Consider the following 21,428-nt stretch of genomic DNA (forward strand, 5'->3'; position numbering starts at 1 on the left):
CAAGAAGCAGCAATGGGGACACGGAACGACAGACGATGGGGATGGCGTTGGCGACGGGCCGACGTTGGCGCCTGGCGACGGGGATGGTGCTGGTGACGGTGGCGCCTAGGCGCTGGCGCTGGCGACGGGCCGACCGCCGACGGTGGATGGTGGCGATGGGGACGACAGGAGGAGGCGACGGGCCGATGGAGGACGCGCTGACGCAGGGGAGTGGGGACGGCAGGCGACGGTGCCAGCAATGCCAGAGGCGGCGCGCTAGAAGGAGGAGCGGTGGCGGCGCTAGCAGCCTGCAACGGCGCATGTGTGGAGTTGGAGAAATCGAGAGACGCGTGAGAAGATGAGAGTCAGAAAGATTTGGGGGATGGTTGGATTAGGTTATGATAGATGGGCCACTCGATGGAAAATGGGCTAAATTGAGTAGTTGTGTGGCATGAAAATTGTGGATTATCCGCCAAATAGTACATCGGATCGGATAATCCGATTAAAATATCGAATAATCCGCATCCGTCGGATATCGTTGATACCACATCCGGCTCCGCATCCGCATCCGCCGGATATCTAAAAACCCTTACCATATCCTCACTTCGGACGGACTCGAAGCGGATCGGATCGGATAATATCCGCTCCATTTTCACCCCTATACCGGGGTGTCTCTTTAATTAATTTAAGAGAGGATCTAGAATAAGAGTCTAGCTCTACTTTTACGCTAAAGACCTATTACGACTCTAAGTCTCACTCTGTACTGATTTTGCTAGATATCTATTTTGGGATGGATGTCAACTAACACTGATGGGGACTGAGCTTGTAAGATGTGTGGGTGCAGGAATTGTTGCACGGGATAATGTTAGAGATAAGGATAATAGACATATATTCAACTTCAACAATTGCTATGAAATTTCTCCATTCTAAAAGAGGCCCAAGACATTTTTGAATTATCGGGAAGGAGTTTTCAAATGATACAATAATACGTGATAAAGAATCAATTTGCTAACAGTATTCCTACATAAGCTAGCTAAACGAGAACGATGGAAGAGTATGGGCAGAACTGCATAAGTACGTAAGACGGAATACAGCATATATGGTGCCTTGTGGTTGTGGTGATGTCAATGTGATCCTGTGATGCGAATATGAGCATGACGGCATTTTCGTCAGCCACCTATGAAGTATGAACTCTCCTAGTTCGTCTTGAAAGAGCATAAGACTTACGCAATCATTGCATTAAGGAGGAGAAAGCTAAGGATGAACTCAAAGCAAATGGAACCTAGTTAAGGTGAGACAAACTAAACCAAGTAACTAATTGGAGTCTAATTTATACTAGTACATCTGTACATGTCAAGACTCAAGACACATCATTCAGGTCAGGTAGATATCTGCTGGACAGTTGGCCAAAACATGACACATCAAAGTATCAAACACCATTGCCAGATCAATCATGCCATGGTTAGGTTTATGCTAGTTATCCAGAACACGCAATATTTTTTGTTTGTGAGCTGATACCTGCCTGAGATAAGATGATGAGAAACAAGTTAAGCCAATTCTAAGCAGGTTCTATCTACACACCCACATGGACATGTACACCATGAAGTCCACATGGAGGCTGTCCATTACAAGCCCTTGAAATTAATATTTTTGTCATCTTTTTTCTCTCCTACCAACTCTTGTGTCATTTGTCTATTGCCTTGCCTGCTAATCTTTAATCAGGTCTCTCCCAATGACATCTTAGGAGGCTACTATCGGTTCGCTTATGCTTATGCTTATCAGCCAAAATTTAAATTTTCATCCTTAAATTTGGAGTTGATTTTGAGGTTTTTTCATCGAAGTTTATTTTTCAGCCTTTGCTTTTAGATCGCTAAGAACGTGTATATAAAAGTTTTATCCACAAATTGTTTTTCGTTTATAAATATGCCGTTTCGCTTATTCCACCAATAAGCGAAACGATGGCAGCTCTTAGTTGGTTAAAGGAGTTGCAATTAATGTGTGCAATTACTTGTAGGTTGCGATTCCGTGCTCTGGTTATGCCGAAGCGTACAAGCATTTTGGCTGTAATATGCTGGGAACATTGCTGTCCTGGCTCTGAGCTAGTAGCTCTTTCAATCCACCTCAAGAAAAGCATTACTTTAATTAAGGCAATTAATTAATGCCTAAGTCATTTTGAACATATAGGACATACTTTATGAGTAAAAAATAATAAAAACAAATAGGCTACTCCTTTATGTGTAGGTAAAAAAATATTATTAAATCTCAATTTAGAATACAGGAATTTCATTTGCGATTTAAATTTGTTCTCTTGCGATTTCTTTTAGCCGTTTAGAGATAAGTGTCACGTAGGCAGATAACTGCTTTTAACAACCGCAATCCGTATCATTTATCAACCACCAATTCATCATCAAAGAGTTGAAGATTGTTCGCATCTAAATTGTTGTTTACTCCGCATTATTCTCTCTATCATGTCATCAGATATAGTATATAATTATTGGTCAATTTGCATCGAACATTATAAACAAATCCATCTCATAGTTCTTTCCGATGTCTATTTTATATCCATTGGCGAGGCTACACATAGTTAAAAATTTAATCAACTCTTTGAAGAAACGAACTGGCCGGTTAATTAAATTTTTAACTAAACCGGCCAAACGATGAAACTTGGCATAAATTTACTGGGTGATTCATCGCTTCGTTGGACTTGTGCTGCTGCCTCAATGTCTGAATTGTTGTCTTCTCTTCGGACAGCGATGGCTAGATTGAAATTTTCGTTTCGTTAATTTTTTGTTTGGCTCGTGGTAGAATCCAAAGGGCGGATTTTCCCTTCAGAGAAATTGTGTCTTAACGCGATTTGGACTTTGTAAGGGCACTTTTAACAAGCAGAGTTCAAAAAAGTTTAAAGTTCTGGTTTGGATTGTGTGAAATCATTGTCATGATTAATATTTGTGACGAACAATTGGCTTTGCAAAATGATTTATTCGGTGAATTGGTTTGGAAAGATGTGTGGATGTTAGTGTGAGTGCGTGTGACTAATGTGGGTTAGGTTGTGATATCTGTGCCAAAAATCGGTTGTTTTGTCTGATTGTGTGAAGGTGACTTGAGGTCAACCTTGGTCAATGATGAGGACCGGGACTATGTTTAGGGAGGAACAGAGGTCTAGTGCGGTCGGGATACTATGTGAGAAGGTGACTAGAGTCAGAAATCTTGGAGGTCAACTTCGGTCAACGGTGGGGATCGGCACTAAACTCGGGGAGGAGTTGAGATCCAGACGGTCAAGGATACCGGGTGACGAAGTTTGATATGAGATGGCATACGGTGGATGGACATTATATGGGAGAGATCTTCGCAACGGGCTTCACGAGGTGTGCGTGCAAGCGTCGGTGTTCGCGAAGGGAATTGAAAAGTTGGAGTATATGGTGCTACAGTACACGAGGTACTGTAGTGTGCAGGTATGCATGCATGTACGGTGCTGTATATGTACGTGTGCATGACCGGTTGGCCGAGCAACAGCAGAGCGGCTCGGTGGGCTTCGGTGGCTGTTGGCGGCATGCCAAGTCGGCCCAGGAGAAGCAAGGGCCCAGCTGGCAGCGAGTCGGAGACGGTCACGCGTGGACGTCAGCTTGGGAGCAAATCAGTTTTGGATTTCTGGTGTGGCCGGTTGTTTGCTGCACGTTTGGAAATTGTAAAACGTATGGAAATTGAGAGATTGAGTCCTGTTGTGAATTGGAGTTCAACACCTATTTTGAGTAGGAGATTTTTATGTATAAATAGAGAGGGAGGGGGTGGCCTCCCGGTATCGGTTTTAGTAATCCGAGTTTGAGAGATTAGATAAGGTTTCGTGAGAAACTTTTGAGGGGTGCTGTGGCTGCACCTTGTAAACAATATACTTGAGCAATAAAGATCATATTCAATCATCAAGGCATCGACGATCTATTCCGGTGTCGTAAGTTTTATGTTTATGTTTGGTTTTAGCATTAACTTGTGATTATTCGTTTTGCTGCGATTTTGTCCAAGTTAATCCATCCAAAATCTTTCTAATACTTCATAGATCAGATTTGAAAAGTTTCGTTGATTGGTTCTTGTTAGATTTGAATTTGCTTAAGTTTTAGGTTTAGTTCAGATTTGCTGAAATTCTGAGACAGCTGAATTTCGAGGGTGTTTTCTCTTAAACCGTTTATTAGTTTGCAAATCCCTCCAGTGGAGTTGTTTCTTGGTTTGTATAGTTTATTATGTAAAGTTTGCAACTCGATCCAACGGTTGGTTTAAGAGAAATCGTGTTTTTACCGAAGCTCTGTCGTGCTGTTTTTAGTCTGATGGTCAAACCGCGAGAGGAACAGCGGTCAAACCGATTAGAGTTCGGTCAGATCGATCCTAGTAGGTCGGATAGACCGCCAAACATGTGTTCCATTGGCTTTTGAGGTTGGGGTGTGTTTTGATCTATTAAGATTCGATTATTTGACTTCCGCTGACGAAATCTACCATTCACCCCCCCTCTGGTAGGCTTGGTTACTTGTGTTCGATCCTACAGATTGTTCCTCGAACCAGCGCTCGCGGTTAGAGGGGTTCTTCTTTTTCTCCCTGCTCTAGCCCCTAGTGTGCAGGATAAATTTTCACTAAGTAAGAGTTTCTATATAGGATAGATATAGGATGTACGTGCGCACATCACAGGGACGGAAGTAGCAGGGGGCTTGAACACCCCCTAAGGCCATGTTCGATTGGGCCGAGAACGGCCGGGGTCACGGCCCAACCCCCGTGGATCAACCTGGCGAGGAAGCAATCCCAGCCCATGGGAAAAGTTGCGTTCGGTTAAGCCCAGACGATGATTTTAACCCGGCCCACCACAGGGTTCCCCTATTGTCCAGGCCCAAGAAAAAATCACCTAGTGCGGAGGCTTGGAAAAAACACTTAGAGAGGCGGCACAACGAGAGGAGGCGCTGCGGCATGACTCGGACGCGACGACGACGACACGCTCTCTCCTCGGGCAGCTGTCTCCTCCGGTGGCCACATGTTAATGACCAAATTTGGTAAATTATGCATCAGCTGAAGCGGATTTGGAAGGAAATTGACAATCACAGAAACAGAGCAAGAATCAGCATCGAATTGCGTCGGCTATGGTGTGCATCGGCTAATTCCGAATCGGATAAGGGAAGCCGATGTAGCCGATTCCAACAAAGTGATGTTGGAATCATTGTCGGATTTTGTTGGTGTGCTTCATGAGGATTGCCACCTATGGATTAAGTCTGAAAAAGGCAATTATGTCTATTAATTAAAAAATAGTTTGTTAGTTTCTTTTATCTTTAGGAAAGTGTGTTTAGTGTCCGATAATGACTTTAAGTTTTCCATTTATCTTTAGGATAGTTTCTTTCTTCTCCTATAAGGACTAGTATCTACCCATGGGTATAAATATGTACACCCAGGGTCATTATAATATCAATCTTTCGATCAATGCAACTCTCGACGCATCACCACCCTCTTTACCGAGGTTTTTACTTATCAACCGGCGGAAGTTGGCACATGATGCGGGGCTGCATCGGTTCAGTTCGATCTCCGGTGAAGCGGTAAGTCCTACGTTCCGCCGGCCCAGGTAAATATATCGGTTACGTCAGCGTCGTCCAAGGCTGCATCAGTACATTTGACCTCTTGGATTGCTCTGGTTTGGTTGATATATTTGCCTACCTGATATCTCAATTCTATCTCTGATTGCATTGTGTTTAGAGACGCATCGGTTTAGTTGGAACTGTCTCGGTTAGGTCCGATCTTCTGTCTTAGCCGATATATCTCTACAATCACAATGTCGTTCTAAATAGATTTATTATATCCATCACATTAGACAGATCTATCGGCTTATCGAGTATTAGATTATCATACAATCTCGTGCTGCATCGGTTGTGTCCGACCTACTAGATTGTTGTTGATAATATAAGTCTTGTTAAGCCAATAGGTTCATGCTAGTGTTTTATCGGGGTGCTAGCCGATAAGTTATCTGGACGTTGCATCGGCTTATAAGGATCACATATACATATGAGCTGGATTTAGCCGATCACAACAAAGAGTTTACTGATTTATCTAATCTTGTGGATTCTATGACATCGGACCTCCAGCCGATGTATTATTTAACCTTCGGATCAGTACGTGTTCTATCATATCATATTGTTAGCCGATTGGTTTCTACTGGATAATATCATTATATATTTTATTACATCTTCATCAGCCGATTGCCTCCATATTGTTATTTATATAATGTCGGAATCTACATTGGATATATAGCCGATAGCTCAAAACCCTATCAATATCGGCTGGTATCGGCATCGGCTGGATTACTCCATCAGCTTGTCAGCCGATCGACTCATTGATCTACTGTTTACATATCTTGTCAGTTGCAGGATCAAACTGACTGGCACGTCCGCATCTCATCAATCTTTGGACCTGCACTGGAGCTAAGCAGATCTCCCAGGCCAGTGTTTGTTTTTTGCATCAACACCACCTTCTCCCAAGTCCCCTTCCCCTCTCCCCTCCTCTTCTAGGGTTAGGGCTTCTCACGTGCGCGCTGCTGCTGCGGCAGCGACAACGCACGGTGGTGGCAGGTGTGGCGAGGACGCTGCTGCATCACACCCCCTCGCCATGGCTCCGTTGAAGCTCCGCCGCTGCGGCAAGGAGAAGTAGGAGGACACGGACGTGGTGACCGCTTCGAGTGTTCTTTCTTCCACTGGTTTCTTTATTTGTTCTTCTTTCTCCCCTTTGATCTGTTACCTAGATTTCCAGATTTCCTCCTCCCTTAGTTCTTGGAGGTCCTTAAATATGATTGTTTGATTCTCATTATGGCATACATTTACTATTATTTGTATGCAACTTTGGCTTTTCTGAGGCCGTGCAAAAAGACTAGCAATATTTGCATATTTGTTTCCGACTCTTGCTTCCATATGCCGCTTCTTCTTCGCGATCAAAGTCATAAGACTATCTATGTTGGGGGGAGTAGCTTTGACCTTGCCCGGAGAGGACAAAGGCTCCCATTTTCTCCCACCAATCTTGCTCTCGATGAGCTCACAAGCGGAGGCTCCGAGGAGCCACCGCAGGGCCCTCGGAAGCCGCCCCAAGGGGAAGGGGGCGCTTCAGAGGCTTCGTCAGGCTTCGGGGAACGTGACCCCGAAGGGGGACCCCGGAGGCAACAGCCAGGATAACATCGCAGAGAGCCTTAATCTCGCATTTTAGGCGGCCAACTACCTTTGATACTGTTGGCTCAACACCCTAGGTGAAGGCCAAGGTACATCGTTATCACGCCTCAGCCTCGAGCAGTGCACCCCGGGAAACATGGGGTCCCCCGGGAATGCTGGCTTAATGGGCGCAGTCCCATACGATGTCCCTTGGAGAGTTACCAGACCGCCCTTGAGCGGGGGCCACTTGTCAACCTCCATCCTTGAGTTAAGCCCAGAAGGTCTATCTCTGTAATTTCCCTTACCAATGTAAGACTACATAAAGATGTAATACGCCCCCCCCGGGGGGGAGGGGGAGAGGGGGGCAAATGAAATAATAGATAAAAACCACATCCCTTCTTCCCTTGTGCTTGAACCCCTTTGGATTTTATTCCAACATTGGCGCCGTCCATGGGGATCGAGCAAAGAGAGAACAAAGCAGTGCAAGTGAAGGATGCCTTCAAAGCATGCAACGAAGCAGAAGGACACCACGGCAGCCACGCGACTGTGTAGGGCAACGCGCCCCCTGGTTTGGCTGGGTGAACTAGTGATCGCCCCTCCGGCTGACGCCGACGGTAGCGCCACCGGGAGTGGCACCAAACTTGAGCCCGAGACCCTCTGCGATGCGGCCGTAGAACCTATCCCACAGGTGGCGCCGGCGGGTGATCTAGCTACGGACATTCGCGCTCCGGGGGCGCCGACGCGCGGATATCCGTGAATTAGGTTTTTCGGACCTGTCGTGGACGGTTTTGGCAATATGATGGGTGAATATTTCTGATATTGCGGTTTAGAGATATAAATTAAACCCGACGTAAAGATGAAGGGATAGAAGGTGAACTTATTCCTTCTTTTTCCTTGAACGTAGGCTAAACTTTTTGATTTTTTATTGCCTAGGCGCCTAGCCCCTGTTCTCTCCGGATTGGGCCGAAAGCCAGCCCACTATCCCTACTCCCGCAGGCCTGTAATCCTCAATTTGGGCCGCATTCTTGTTAGCAAAGACCCGACCCAAGTATAGAATCTAGGGTTTATAACAAGACCGAAGGAAGGACGAACATACAGATTCCTATCCTCTCTCGCCATGACAACAATGTCGTCGAGGCTCGCATCTCGCGCCGCCCGCTTAGCTGCGGTGGCGGCATCTCGCGCCGCCCGCTTAGCTGCGGCGTCCGCATCTCGTACCGGGGCCGGGGACCCCTCAGCGCGGGCCACCGCCACTGCCGCATCTCGCGCCGCTCGCTTAGCTGCGGCGGCCGCATCTCATGCCGGAGGCCCCACAGCGCGCGCGATTGCGGCTGCCGTATCTCGCGCCGCCCGCTCAATCTCCTCGAAGCTCCTTGACGACGACATCGCTGCCCGCCTCTCCTTCCGCTACAGCACCGAGCCCCCAGGTAAACCTTAACACCCAATCCCGCTCTCTTCATGGTCTCCCAGCAAATGAGAATTTTCAGAATATGCCACTCAATTTGCACCACCTTCAGGATTTGCCATTAATCCATGTTTGGCGAACAAAATTGCATAACACCGTAATCTCGAGAGAATTTGTATTTAAAAGATAATGCAGATGAATTCCTAATCCCCGTGCCTGAGAATTTCAGAATATGCCACTCAATTCACACCACCTTCAGAATTTGCCACTCAATTTGCAACTTTTTCAAAACATGCCACTAAGGACTCTAATTGTTTCATCCCCACCAAGCACGGGAATTGTTTCATTCCGTGTCACTCCGTCTCTCTGAAGTTACGCGTCGTCGCCCGTCCGTATCGTGCCGTCCGTTGCGTCATCTTGCCGCCGCCAGCGTGGGGAGGAAGGCCGCCGGCGTGGGTGAGGAGCTTGGCCGGTGTTGGGGAGGAAGAGCTCGCCATTCCGGTGCAGGGAGGAAGAGCTCGCTAGCATGAACGGTGTAGAAGCTTGCCGACATGGGGAGGAGAGCTCTGCCGGTGCGGGAGGAAGAGCTCGTGGGCATGGGAAGGAGGAGCTGCCGGCGTTGGAAAGGAAGAGCCACCGGTGTTGGGAAGGAATAACTCGCGCGGGAAGGAAGAGTTCACCGGCATGTACGGGGAAGAAACTTGTCGGCGTGGAGAGGAGGAGCTCTGCCGGCATGGGGAGGAAGAGCTCACCGGCGTTGGGGAGGAGGACCCGCCGGCGTGGGGAGGGAGAACTTGCCGGCGTGGAGGAGGAGCTCATTGGCGGCGCCCAGATGACTCAAACGGACGTCGTGACACGGGCGGGCGACGGCGCTCGGCTTCGGAGGGCGGAGTGGCACGGGATGAAACAATTCGCGTCCTTAGTGGCATGTTCTGAAAATGTTGGAAATTGAGTGGCAAATTCTGAAGGTGGTGCGAATTGAGTGGCATATTCTGAAAATAAACAGCCAACCATGGATTTAGTAACAGACTAATATTCGTGTCATCAAAACAATGTTGGCATTTATTGTGTTTAGTTTTTACACCATTATCACGTGTGATATCTCTCAGCTTGAAAGCTCAACTTTTCTACCAATAAAAATTTTGGCTGGAACCTCTTGAGCCAAAGGCTGGGATCTAATTCCATTATCTGAAACATCATATAAATTCTTCTTTGTGCTTGCGAAAAATCAAATTTGTTCACACTACTAACTTTTGCGAATTGAATTGTGATAGATGATGGTAAGTGCGTTACAGCCAAGGACCTCGAGTCAGATCAAGCCGTATGGGCCTTATATGAGCGCTGGTGCAAGTCATACAACAAGAAGCGTGACCATGCTGAGATGATTCGCCGGTTCGACATATTCAAGCTGAAAGCATCGCTTGTGCACAGCTGGAACAATTATGTTCATGAAGACAAAGAGGAATTAGCTCGTGCAAAAAAGAGAAGGGATTTAGGCAAACCTGTCGATCCTTGGTACCTACAAGAGGAATTAGGCCCATCCGCCGATGGGGGAGACACTGTTAACCAATACTGGCGGGGCATGTTGAAGGAAAATGACCAAGGGATGGATCTGCCTGACATCCAAGGAGGAAAAAAAATGAGCACTGAAGATTGAACATGTTACATAAGAGCGATTTAATTTGCTTATGGAAATCCCTTACCCTCAAGGAGTTGAACTTAGCTCCCCATATAAATCAACTGTAATAATAAGTTATGATTTGCCGTTCCATGTGTAGTCTATGCTTATGTCGTACCATCTTATCTAAGTGGTCATGAATTCCATATGCTTCCGCCTGTGGGAAGTTTGTGTATTTTAGCCTTTTGGGTTTACGGGCACAAGTGTTCAAACAGATCAAGATCAAGTGTGAAGATGGTATATATGTCAGTTGTTTGTACATTAATTCGTTGAGCAATAGGACGAAAGTAAAGGTGAGTATTGTCTTGTCTAAAAAATTCAACATTTTCACCATTATCATTCATGCATTGTTTGTTTATATATATATAAAAACGGAAAAGAAGGAAGGGGAACAGGAAGAGGTGCGCTAGGAAATTGGCAATAAACTAATAAAGAGGAAATTTATTCCATATTCTCAATTTGTCTGTCTAAAAAATTCAACATTTTCACCATTATCATTCATGCATTGTTTGTTTATATGTATATAGAAAAGAAGGAAGGGGGAACAGGAAGAGGTGCGCTAGGAAATTGGTATATATATAAAGAGTACTGCTTCCAATTTCCTCTTTATTAGTTTATACAGGAAGAGGTGCGCTAGGACCTTTATAAACTAATACATCAATCTTACTTGAATACATATAAAGAGGATGGAACTAAAGTTGTTATTTAGATTAGTTGGCTTATTGAACAAACAGCTGTTTATTACCTGTGTAAACAATTACTTAGATATTTTCGCCGGGTCAATTACTTAGATATTGATCATATGGCTTTTAATTTAGTTTATCTAGAAAAATATTTTTGCAACTTACTTGTTAGGTTGTTTGGCAATTCGTTGAGTTCGACATGCGCAGTCTTGATTTTTTTTTAAAACACAACACACTTTGTTAAACCACAGCGTTTAGGGGAATTGAATTCCCCAATACATCGCCCAGGATAAACATAAGAGTTGGACCATATTTAACAAGAGAGAGGTCAACTGAAAAAAAGAAGCAAACTTTATAATGAAACTAAGCAGCAATGAAGGAGCAAATCGATAGGGTACTGTGGCAGGGCCGCGACAATTGCATCCAAGGGCCTCTATTGATATGTACTCCGCTTGACGAACTGGTAAACCCCTTCGGCTGCCTCCACGGAAACGACACATATGAGAGGTTTGGTGCGAAGCCGTAGATTTTGGTGTGAACATCACCGGACTCCACAAAAGATTTCCACGGGGTTCATCATTGAATCTGACAAGCTTGGACTGCAAACCTGCAAACCAAAGTTGCAAATCCAATCTGGGCTCAACCCGAACGATAAATCCTGCATGGTTATTGCTGCCAAGAGATAAAGAGGAAGAATTTCCCCAAATCCAGCCAACCAAAGACTTAATCCAAAGATGGTGGCGAAGAACATGCTGTCTTGGTAACTCGATGGAGAAGGTTGAAGAAAAGGAGATCATCCGAGTCGCATCCACGCCGCCATTGCAGGACACATCCGCACCACCGACGCCGTCGCGGACTGCAACGGCGCAGCCGTCGCCGCCGCGGGGTGCATCGGCGCAGCTTTCGCCGCCGGGGGCCACATCCGCGCTGCCGTCGCCGCCGAGGGCAGCAACGGCATGGCCGCCGCCGCCGCGGGCCGCATCCGCGTGGCCGCCGCCGCCGCGAGCCGCATCCGTGAGGCCGCCGCCGCAGCTGACCGAAACCGAGTCGCCGCCGCCGCCACAGACTGCATCCGAGCCCCTGTCGCCGCCGCAGGTCGCATCCGAGCCGCCGCCACCACCGCAGGCCAGATCCGCGTCGCTGCCGTCGTCTCGGATCGATTCTGCGTCGCCATCGCCGTCACGAGCTGCATCCGCGTCGAATCCGCCTCCATCTCCAACTTCCATACCACACCAACGAGGAGGAAACGGGAAGAACCCGACCTAACGAGACTAGCCCGGCTACTTAGCTATACTAGGGGAGGGGGGACGACCCCTCTCCCTCCCGCCGCCGGCGACGAGGCCGCCGGAATCGAGGAGGAAGAGGGGTCGAGAGAGGGGATTTACTGTAGCAAGTGAGGTTTCGAGAGAGAGCGCTCGTGAGTCGTGAGAGGTTTCCGCAGCCTTGATTTCTAGTTACACGCGCAGCCTCAAGGCACCATCTGATTCTTTTCAGATTTCAGACAACTCGAATAACTTCAAATTTCAGATTCTTGCCTATAATTCTTTTGCAATGTAAAGAATTTCAATAAGTGCTGTAGGGCCAATTGTACAAATACCATGGCTTGCTGAACTAGGAGAACCTATCTCAATCTCTATGCCATGGTCGGAATTGTGTATCAACGCAGGAAAAAGAAGGGGAAGGAGATGGCGCACAGCTGTGATTGTGCCGAACCGTGAACAGTACCGCGCAGATCAGCGTTTCCGTTAGCGTGACAGGGGAGTTAGTTTCCTTTAAATCAGTAAATTGTTAGTTACAAGAGTAAGCCTATAAGAGGGCATCCATTCGGATATTTTGGATCCATTTTTACTATATCTCACTCGAAAGATTTTTTCTTATCTCTCACTCGATTTTCTCACTTAAATTTACAGTCCATTTTCTTGTAAGTTACATTGTAATTTATGAAACTTACACTGTAACTTGTAACTTTTGTAAGTTACACTGTAATTTTTGAATCTTCGCATGTAAATTTTAAATTTTGTATTGGATTTGGTCTTTTTATTGAGGATATGGTAATTTAGTGTCCATTATGGTGTTTCTTAATTGCTTTTTGCTTTTTATTATATCTATCGGATTTTAATCTAAAGATTAAAAATCTGTGTGATACGATCATAAAAATCTTTCGAAAGACGTATAGGTACTCCCTTTTTGGATATGCAATAGATTAATCTTCATCTCATCTCCTGTTTCTCTCTTCTCATCCCGTGTTCTCTCCGGCGATCCACGACGGATCGCCGTTCGCGCAAACTACCCAAACCTCGTCCACCCACAACTCACACATATCCCATCCGTTCACTATTGGCGCATAACAACTTGTTATCAGAGACTGTGGTTCAGGACGACACATCCAGCGATAAGCAGCCGCTGCTCGAGCCGACGGATGCCGTTGCCAAGCTGCAGGACACCATGTCCGACGTGCTCACCGGCTTGGGGTTGTTGGCGTCCAAAAGCGATCTTGCTGACCTTCGTCGTTCGGTGGCCGTCGTGACATCGCGTCTCACGTCCCTGGAACAGCAACCAGGGGTGGCCTCGTCTTCAACAACTCCGCTTCAACCTCGCCTCGGCGGCTCGGCGGCGCGGGCATGTTGCCCAACCCGTCCCAACCCAATCTGAACGTTGGCGCGGCAGAGCTGGCGGCGGGCACGGGGACAGGCGCGGGAACGGGCACCGGAGGCGGCAGCGTTCCCCGTTTCTACAAGCTCGAGTTTCCCATTCGACGGCAAAGAAGATCCTCTCAACTGGCTGCAACATTGCGAGCAGTTCTTCCGCCACAATCCGCTCGGAGAACTCAAACGTCTTTCCCAGACGGGGACCGTGGCGGCATATCAGGAGAAATTCCTGGCGCTCGCAAGCTGCGTCCAAGATCCCCTGTCGGAAGGGCAACAGGTGCAGGCTTGCAATGGATAACACCAACGCGGGCTGCTGCTCACCAGTCACCAGCATGTGAGTCCGTCGCTGCCAGGTGCCAGTCAAACCCATCTTCTCTCATCGCCCACGCCCCTATACCTCCTGTCCAACTGCAGCATTGTTCGCTGTCCATCTAAAGTCTTACAGCTATTCACCATACGGTTTTGCTGCATTACGGTTCTTTGTGTTGCGTTGTGCAGTTCGGTTGGAGCTGGAGGACGACCAAGGCACAACAGAGAATGCATATCCGAGCCAAAATTATATATCAGAAACACCAAAAATGGTGGTACAGTAGTTTTTTTTTTTCTGTTCTCCACTCAACCAGTTTGGTTGGACCTAACTGACTGCAACTCAAAGAAGACCGACAGTTCGACGGACGGACACAAGATGAGTCTCCCACTGCTAACTTTTACATGGCAGACCTAACAAGATATTGTTCGTATTCTGTATGGATTATATGCAAAAAGAATGCTTTTATGGATATGTACTCCGGTTTTGCCATTCAATCAAGGATGCCGTTTCGCTTTCCTTTTTATCCTGGGCAAATCTTCTCTGCTACCCTGCTGGTACCTGCCATCCATACAACACGACCATACATAAATCACAATGCAACAAGTCTCATCTCACATAAATCACAATGCAGCAAGTCTCTCACAGAAGATTATCAGGTTAATATGTTATTTGTCTGAATTGGAATTGACGAGATACAACTTACAGATTAGTTGAAGCTTCAGGGGACTTGCGCACCTGACGCTGTGAGGTTGTTGGGCGTGCTCGCATCAGCAGCACAAGTGATCTCATTGAGAGGATTGCTGAAAACATAGAAATGGGCAGATCAAGCAATTAATTGTTAGTGGATCAACACATCAACAAATATCAGTTCTGGTTGACAAATTCTGATAAACTAATCGCTGACAAATGCAGAAAGTGCATATAGAAAGCACTACAAGATGTTACTATATTGCAGGCAGCATAAGTGACAACAAGAATTCTGGTAACTCAAGGATGGTAAAATTACCCAAATAATAAAGCATTGTCCTTAAGGAGGGATAGAATTGGACCTGCTTTATGCAAAATGCCGATCGCTACATATGAAAAACAAGGCCCAGATTCTGCTGTGGTAAATAACAACAAAAATGAAGCACAAAACCATACAATCTACCTAACCCAAATTCTGGTAACTCAAAAGCACAAGTACCAATAGCTAAGCAGATGACATATTAAGAACAAGCTATACCATATAATCTACCTAACCCAAATTCTGGTAACTCAAAAGCACAAGTACCAATAGCTAAGCAGATGACATATTAAGAACAAGCTATCTATCTCTCTATACTCATTCGGTAAAGGCAAGATATACTGAAAAAATAAAGTCTTATCCTTAATGACTTATGATTGGCTGATTAGTCTCAACAGTAACATGCAAAATTTGCCACTAAGGCACTGACCTCATAAATCTTGACATGGCATCAGCTACCTGAAGACAGTGAATTCCTTCCTCGGTCATAAACTCTGGAAGTTCACATATGTTTTTTTCTATATTCAAGTCAATTTTGATATCATTAGAGTTAAAAAAAAAAACTGGCATCCATTTGACAAAATATATGAACAAGGGCATTACTGAAGTTTGCATCAGACAGGTTGTCGATGGTTGGGCAAGTGCAGCTCAGATCATCCCTCTCCACTGAGGCGTATACAGCTATCTCGATGGTGTCTAAGTGGGGATCTAGATGAAAAAAACACAGATTAGTCACATTTAAGGCTAATGCATTGCTCATTGAAGTTTTTTTTTTTTTTTGAGCAAGGACCAAGGCCCCCATTTCTATTACCAGAAATGGATACAAGCTACAAGGTTCTTACAGAAAAGAAAGGGAAGAAAAGCAGCTAAAACATTTGCTCATTGAAGTATATCATATAATTACTTACGAGTCCAGTTCATTGTCCTGGATAGACCTTTCATCTGGTCTTTCCTAAGAATACGGTTTGATTTTGATCTGTTCGCGCCAGTCTGTATGATTTGACAGTTACTCTGATCATTTGGGCCTCCTAAATAAATTAGGTAGATCTTCAGAATTATGGCAATATATATGTTATACTAAAAAACGTAAGGTTTAACGTATAAGAAGAAAATTACTCTTGGAGTGTGGCTGTATATGATCAAATTCGTAGCCACAACAACCATGTTTGCCATTTAGCGCCTTCAGGACAGGATTTCCGTTGGCATCCAGCCGCCAACGATCACCAGATCGTCCAATCACCTTGGGAGCATTATTCCAGCAAGCTTCTCTTACATCTGCGCTGAATGAACGAGGTTTTGCAGGTGCTGATGCACGTAGAGCACGGGAAAACTTGGACACAAGACGGGAAAACAGACCCATGTCCTGCAGTTAACATAGCAATAGCATAAATAATCCCTTGTGGATCACTCCATAGATTTATCAATTTAGACAGGTTTGTAAAACTGACTCATAATATTTGATAACACATCTATCGGTATCTGTATTGAATAGCCATAGAATTCATATCACAACATCTAAAATACACATCAATACACAAACGTGCATCACCACTGACCCATTAGAGATATGAGTCGCTAAGTAGAAGATGTAATGTCAAATTAGCTACATCTGCAGAAAAATAAGTGCAGGTCTAACAAGCCAATTTAGCAGTTAAATTATGTGAACTGTCCATTACAAACATATCAAACAACAGGACATATTGGTATGCCAGTATCGCGCACCAGCAAGTTAAACGTGCCCTCAGCATTAACATATCATCTTCCACAAACAAAAAACACAATCCAGGTTGCAGTGCTGCACTACACTCACTATCTGGAGGAACCCAACTCCGTGAAATACAGCAGAATGCTACACTAACATAACATACTGTAACACTTACGGCAGACAACCGTAATTTAGAAAGGAAAAAAAATCGGACAGAGTTCAGGATCCAATCCGAATGGGACAATATGCAATTTCCGTAACAACTGATGCGAGAACCCCAATAATGATAATTTCCCGGTACTAGGTTGCAACATTGGTAAAGTCAGAAGCGATCACTAGGGAAATGCACAAACCCTGTAAATCCAACTCCCAAACCCTATAAAATCTCGCACGATCAAGGGAGACAAAACGCGCGGAAACGTTGCAGCACACGGGAATCGGGAGGCCGGTAGCCCAGCAACTTACCAAAGTCGAACCCAAATCGGTGACAAAGCCTTGGACTTCCTGGAGCTCCGTTCGCGTTCGCTCGCAGCAGCAGGCCTCCGGCGAACCGCGGAGAGGAACCCGCGCGCGGGGACGAATACTCTCTCCTTCTCCGACGCCGCCGTGCGCCGTCGGAGCCAAGCTGATCAGAGAACACCACGGATCAATTAGCAGGTAGCAATGAGGAGGGGGAGGAGAGAAGGGGAGGGGACTTGCCTGATGGGGAGAAAAGTTCGCCCCTCCTGCGCGGCGGACGGCGGTGAGATCGTCTCCCCAATTTCTTTTCCCCGCCCTAGCTCGAGAGTCGAGAGCAAATGGGGTCGCCTAAATTTTGAAATTCAAAGTGGTGGGGGTGGGGGCCACATACAGGCATACTACGAGGAGAGGCGCGTGAAGCTGAAAGCAGCCCGGCCCACCGAACCCAGGTTCATTTTTTCGAGTGGAGTAAGTTCACTTTGAGTCCCTCAAATCTCTAATACCGAATTCTGGGAGGATTCGCGTGTAAAAAATACCGAATTCTGGGAGGATTCGCGTGTAAAAAGCCCCGCCACATGGCACCGCGTGGTTCCAACTTCCCCCCCCCCCCCCTCCGACAGTCGTACGATCAGGTTTTATTAGCAAAATGTTAAACTCCACCAATGATACCGACCCAGACACCCAGTCCGGCTTGCGCGCTGGATAATCTATCCTGTGATTTTTTCCCATAGGGCACATGTATTCTTTTTAGAGTAATTACTTTAATACTAATAAAATCTATGTAAATATCATATATTGAAAAATATCATTCAATGTGTACTTGGTTTTATGTTTGTATAATACCTTCGGAGAATTATAGCATGACAGTATACGCAAACAAACGGTCACTGGTGGAGAAACCATCTTTCGTCGGTCGGCCGAATTCCATAATAGTCCCGGATGCAATAAAAACCGGAGCTAAAGATGATCTTTAGTCCCGGTTAAAAAGGGTAACTGGCATATTTGATTTTTAATCCTGGTTGGTAACACCAATCGGGACTAAAGATGATATTTAGTCCCGGTTCAAATGCTGTTAGGGCCTGTCAGGCCCCCCCGGATCTTTAGTCCCGGTTGGTACCAACCGGGACTAAAGATCGTAACTTACCAACCGGGACTAAAGATCTCGGGGATCTTTAGCCCCGGTTGGAAATACCAACTGGGACTAAAGTCCCACCCCTATATATATGTCTTTTTCCTCCTCCAGCTGCCCGAGCAAGCTTCAAAATTTCTTCAAAAAAGAAGGGAGGTCATGCCAAAATTTCTAGTGAATTTATTTTGGTGATTACATACAAATAGGAGGTGCCTAAAAGGTTTGCAACTTCATCCTCCAATGTTTTTCTTTGTCATATTACATTTGGAGCTATGTTTTGCACACTTTTTTGTCTCCAAAATTTAGTTGTAAGTTGATGAGAGAGAAAATTTGTGTGGGGGAAGAAAGAACATATAGAAATTTAGTTGATTTGGTAAAGAAGGTTTTATAAAATAGTTGAGAAGGAAAATATAGTGAAAGTTAGTCTTAAATAATAGAAAACAAACTAAAATGAAAATTAAAAGAAGCAAAACACATTAAAATTTGTTTAAAACTTTAGAAATAGTAAATAAGAATTATTTAGTGTAATATTTTATGATTTTTGTATGAATAAAGATATGTCATTATTGTATGACTGTTGAAAGAGTTTGTAATTATCTTATAATTATTGTATGACTGTCATTATTGTAAGAATAATTATTTATGTACGATTTTTTTTCGACTCATGTAGATGGATCGTCAATGGATGTACGATGGCCGGCGGTCCAAAGAGTTTATTGACGGCGTGCATTATTTTTTTGAGAGTGGCCGAAGCTAACAGGCAAAAGGGTTTTATTTGTTGTCCATGCAATAAGTGTAAAAATCAGAAGGAGTATTCTGCATCCAGGACTATTAATTTCCACTTGTTTGAGTTGGGGTTCATGCCAAGCTATAACTGTTGGACATCCCACGGAGAGCAAGGGGTTGAAATGGAAGAAGATGAAGTGGAAGACGACAATATTCCAGACTTTGATCAGTACAGTGGATTTGAAGGAAATCAAACGGGCGAGAAGAAAATGGATGCTGATGGTAACGACGTTGCAGATGATCTTGGTCAGATGTTGCAGGACGCCAAGGAGGACTGCGAAAGTGAAAAGGGGGCCCATAAATTGGACAAGATGTTAGAGGACCACAGAACGTCGTTGTACCCAGGTTGCGAGCAGGGGCACAAAAAGTTGGATACCACTCTGGAGTTCTTGCAATGGAAGGCAAAAAATAGTGTTAGTGACAAGGCATTTGGCGATTTATTGACTCGTCAAGAACATTCTTCCGGAGGGAAACAAATTGCCCGAGACAACGTACGAGGCTAAGAAGATAGTCTGCCCTTTAGGACTGGAAGTTCAGAAGATTCACGCATGTCCGAATGATTGTATCCTATATCGTGGTGAGGAGTACAAGAACCTAGAAGCATGCCCTGTTTGCAAAGCACTATGGTACAAGATTAGACGAGATGATCCAGGAGAAGTTGACGGGCAATTAACAAAGAAGAGAATTCCTGCTAAGGTGATGTGGTATTTCCCTATAATACCACGGCTAAGGCGTTTGTTTAGGAACAAGGGGAATGTGTAACACTCTGAAAATTCGAATGACAAAATCAAAACTCTAAAAATACAGATTTTCAAAAACTTTTTAAATTAATTGCATCATGTCGATCTTATTCGTCTATTTCATCTGGATTTGATCTCGAAGATTATTAATCATGAGTAAAGAATAGTTAATTAGGAATAAACCTTAAAAACAAATTGGTAAAATAAATACAAAATAAATATTAGGTGGGATAGAAATAAATAAAATATTATCGCGACTATATTTGGATCAATTAAATTTGAATACGATGGAATAAGAATTAACCCTAATTAAAACTCAAATAAATTACATGAAAATAAAATATGAGTAATATTAATCTAGGGTGAATTCATTAGTTGAGATAATACACATATTGAGTAAACTTCATTTATGCAAGATTTAGAAATTATAGAATCAAATTCATATAGAAAATAATATAAAATTGGGAAAAATAGGAAAAAGACACTATTCATTAGCTTCTAGGTGTTCGACGAGGCTCCCTAGCCCCTTCCCCTCCCCTGCCATGCGCGCCTCGCGCCCCGAGCCGTCGCCGTCGCCGCCTGCCGCCGTGCCGCTGTCGCCTGCCGCGCCGCGCGCCGCTCGGCCGTCACCGTCGCATCCCTCCTCGTGCCGCGCGCCACCGCTGCCGCCCCGTCACCTCCCGTCCCGTCGCCGCGCGCGTCCCATCGTCGCTCCGAGCCGCGCGCCGCCGCTGCCGAGCCGTCCCCATCGCCATCCCGCTGCCGCGCCGCTCGCCCGTCGCGTCGCCGTCGTCGCCGCGCCGAGCCCCGTGCCGAGCCGCGCCGAGCCCCGCGCCGCGCCGCCCGCTCGTCGCCATCACCGGCCGCCGCGCGCCCGTCTCGTTGCCGCGCCATCCGACGCATCGCCGTCACCGCGCGTCGCCGTCCCGCGCCGCGTCGCCCGCCCATCCCATCGCCGCGTGACCGTCCCGTCGCCGCGCCGCGCGCCTATCGTGTTGCCGCTGCCGCCCCGCGCGCCGTCTCCTTGCGCCCCGCGCGCCGTCTCGCGCCCCGCGCCCCGCGCGCTACTCGCCATCGCGTCGCCGCCTCGCGCCCCGCGCCGCTGCCGCATCGCGTCATCATCGCGTCGCCATCGCCGTCACACCGAGCTGCGCCGAGCCCCGCGCGCCGCCCCGAGCCCCGCCGCTCCTCCCCTCTCTACAAATCCCCCCCTCTCTCTCCATTCTCCCCACCCCATCTCACCCTTCCTTCCCTCTCCCCTCTCCACTGCGCCGTCGTTCCCGTGCCGCCGCGCCGCCGTTCCCGTGCCGCTGTGCCGCCGTTCCCGCGCCGCTGTACCGCCGCTTCGGTGCCGCCGTACGCCACCGTCGCCACCGCCGTCGTTGCCGCTGCCGCCGTCGGTGAGCCGCCCTCCTTCTCCTCCTCCCCCCCCCCCCCCCCCCCGCGTCCACCGCCGCCGCCGCTCGGGTAGGAGGGAGAGCCGAGAGAGAGAGATAGAGCCGAGAGAGAGAGCCGAGAGGGAGAGGAAGAGAGAAAAAGAAAGAGAGGAAAGAAAAGAGAAGGAAAAGAGAGAAAAAGAGAAAAGAAAAGAAAAAGGAAAGGGAGAAAAAGGAAAAGGAAAAATAAATAGAAAGATTTGGAAGAAAATTAGGGAGGTTAATAGTTTAGAAAATTTAAAATAATTAGAATTTAATTATAGAATAATCATGGTCCTAGAATTGCAAAATTTAATTATTCTTGGTAATT

General features: G+C 46.2%; 3 protein-coding genes across 3 annotated transcripts; 1 reads left to right on the top strand and 2 right to left on the bottom strand.

The window, feature by feature from the left end:
* The first annotated feature begins 8,229 nt into the window (after positions 1 to 8,229).
* On the top strand, positions 8,230 to 10,533 carry LOC4336163 (uncharacterized). The gene is made up of 2 exons (XM_015781125.3): positions 8,230 to 8,560; positions 9,813 to 10,533. The coding sequence occupies exons 1-2, from the start codon at positions 8,251 to 8,253 to the stop codon at positions 10,193 to 10,195; spliced, it is 693 nt and encodes a 230-aa protein (XP_015636611.1). The 5' UTR covers positions 8,230 to 8,250; the 3' UTR covers positions 10,196 to 10,533.
* A 1,159-nt stretch (positions 10,534 to 11,692) lies between these two features.
* LOC4336164 (uncharacterized) lies at positions 11,693 to 12,112 on the bottom strand. The gene has a single exon (XM_066309823.1). It carries the CDS (start codon positions 12,110 to 12,112, stop codon positions 11,693 to 11,695), a length of 420 nt encoding a protein of 139 aa, XP_066165920.1.
* A 1,973-nt stretch (positions 12,113 to 14,085) lies between these two features.
* LOC107276579 (uncharacterized) lies at positions 14,086 to 17,350 on the bottom strand. The gene is made up of 8 exons (XM_066309999.1): positions 17,268 to 17,350; positions 17,034 to 17,193; positions 15,980 to 16,226; positions 15,772 to 15,891; positions 15,467 to 15,571; positions 15,294 to 15,381; positions 14,561 to 14,657; positions 14,086 to 14,415 (listed from the first exon to the last, which is right to left on the bottom strand). The coding sequence occupies exons 3-7, from the start codon at positions 16,221 to 16,223 to the stop codon at positions 14,576 to 14,578; spliced, it is 639 nt and encodes a 212-aa protein (XP_066166096.1). The 5' UTR covers positions 16,224 to 16,226; positions 17,034 to 17,193; positions 17,268 to 17,350; the 3' UTR covers positions 14,086 to 14,415; positions 14,561 to 14,575.
* Positions 17,351 to 21,428: the final 4,078 nt, after the last annotated feature.

Source organism: Oryza sativa, chromosome 4 (genome assembly GCF_034140825.1).
Source record: "Oryza sativa Japonica Group chromosome 4, ASM3414082v1".
NCBI lineage: Eukaryota > Viridiplantae > Streptophyta > Magnoliopsida > Poales > Poaceae > Oryza > Oryza sativa.

Coding starts and splice junctions, on each gene's coding strand:
- LOC4336163 (XM_015781125.3), top strand. CDS start 8,251: ATGACAACAATGTCGTCGAGGCTCGCATCTCGCGCCGCCCGCTTAGCT. Junction 8,561..9,812: donor CTACAGCACCGAGCCCCCAG/GTAAACCTTAAC, acceptor GAATTGTGATAG/ATGATGGTAAGTGCGTTACA.
- LOC4336164 (XM_066309823.1), bottom strand. CDS start 12,112: ATGGAGGCGGATTCGACGCGGATGCAGCTCGTGACGGCGATGGCGACG.
- LOC107276579 (XM_066309999.1), bottom strand. CDS start 16,223: ATGGGTCTGTTTTCCCGTCTTGTGTCCAAGTTTTCCCGTGCTCTACGT. Junction 15,572..15,771: donor CAGGACAATGAACTGGACTC/GTAAGTAATTAT, acceptor TTTTTCATCTAG/ATCCCCACTTAGACACCATC. Junction 15,382..15,466: donor CCTGTCTGATGCAAACTTCA/GTAATGCCCTTG, acceptor ACTTGAATATAG/AAAAAAACATATGTGAACTT.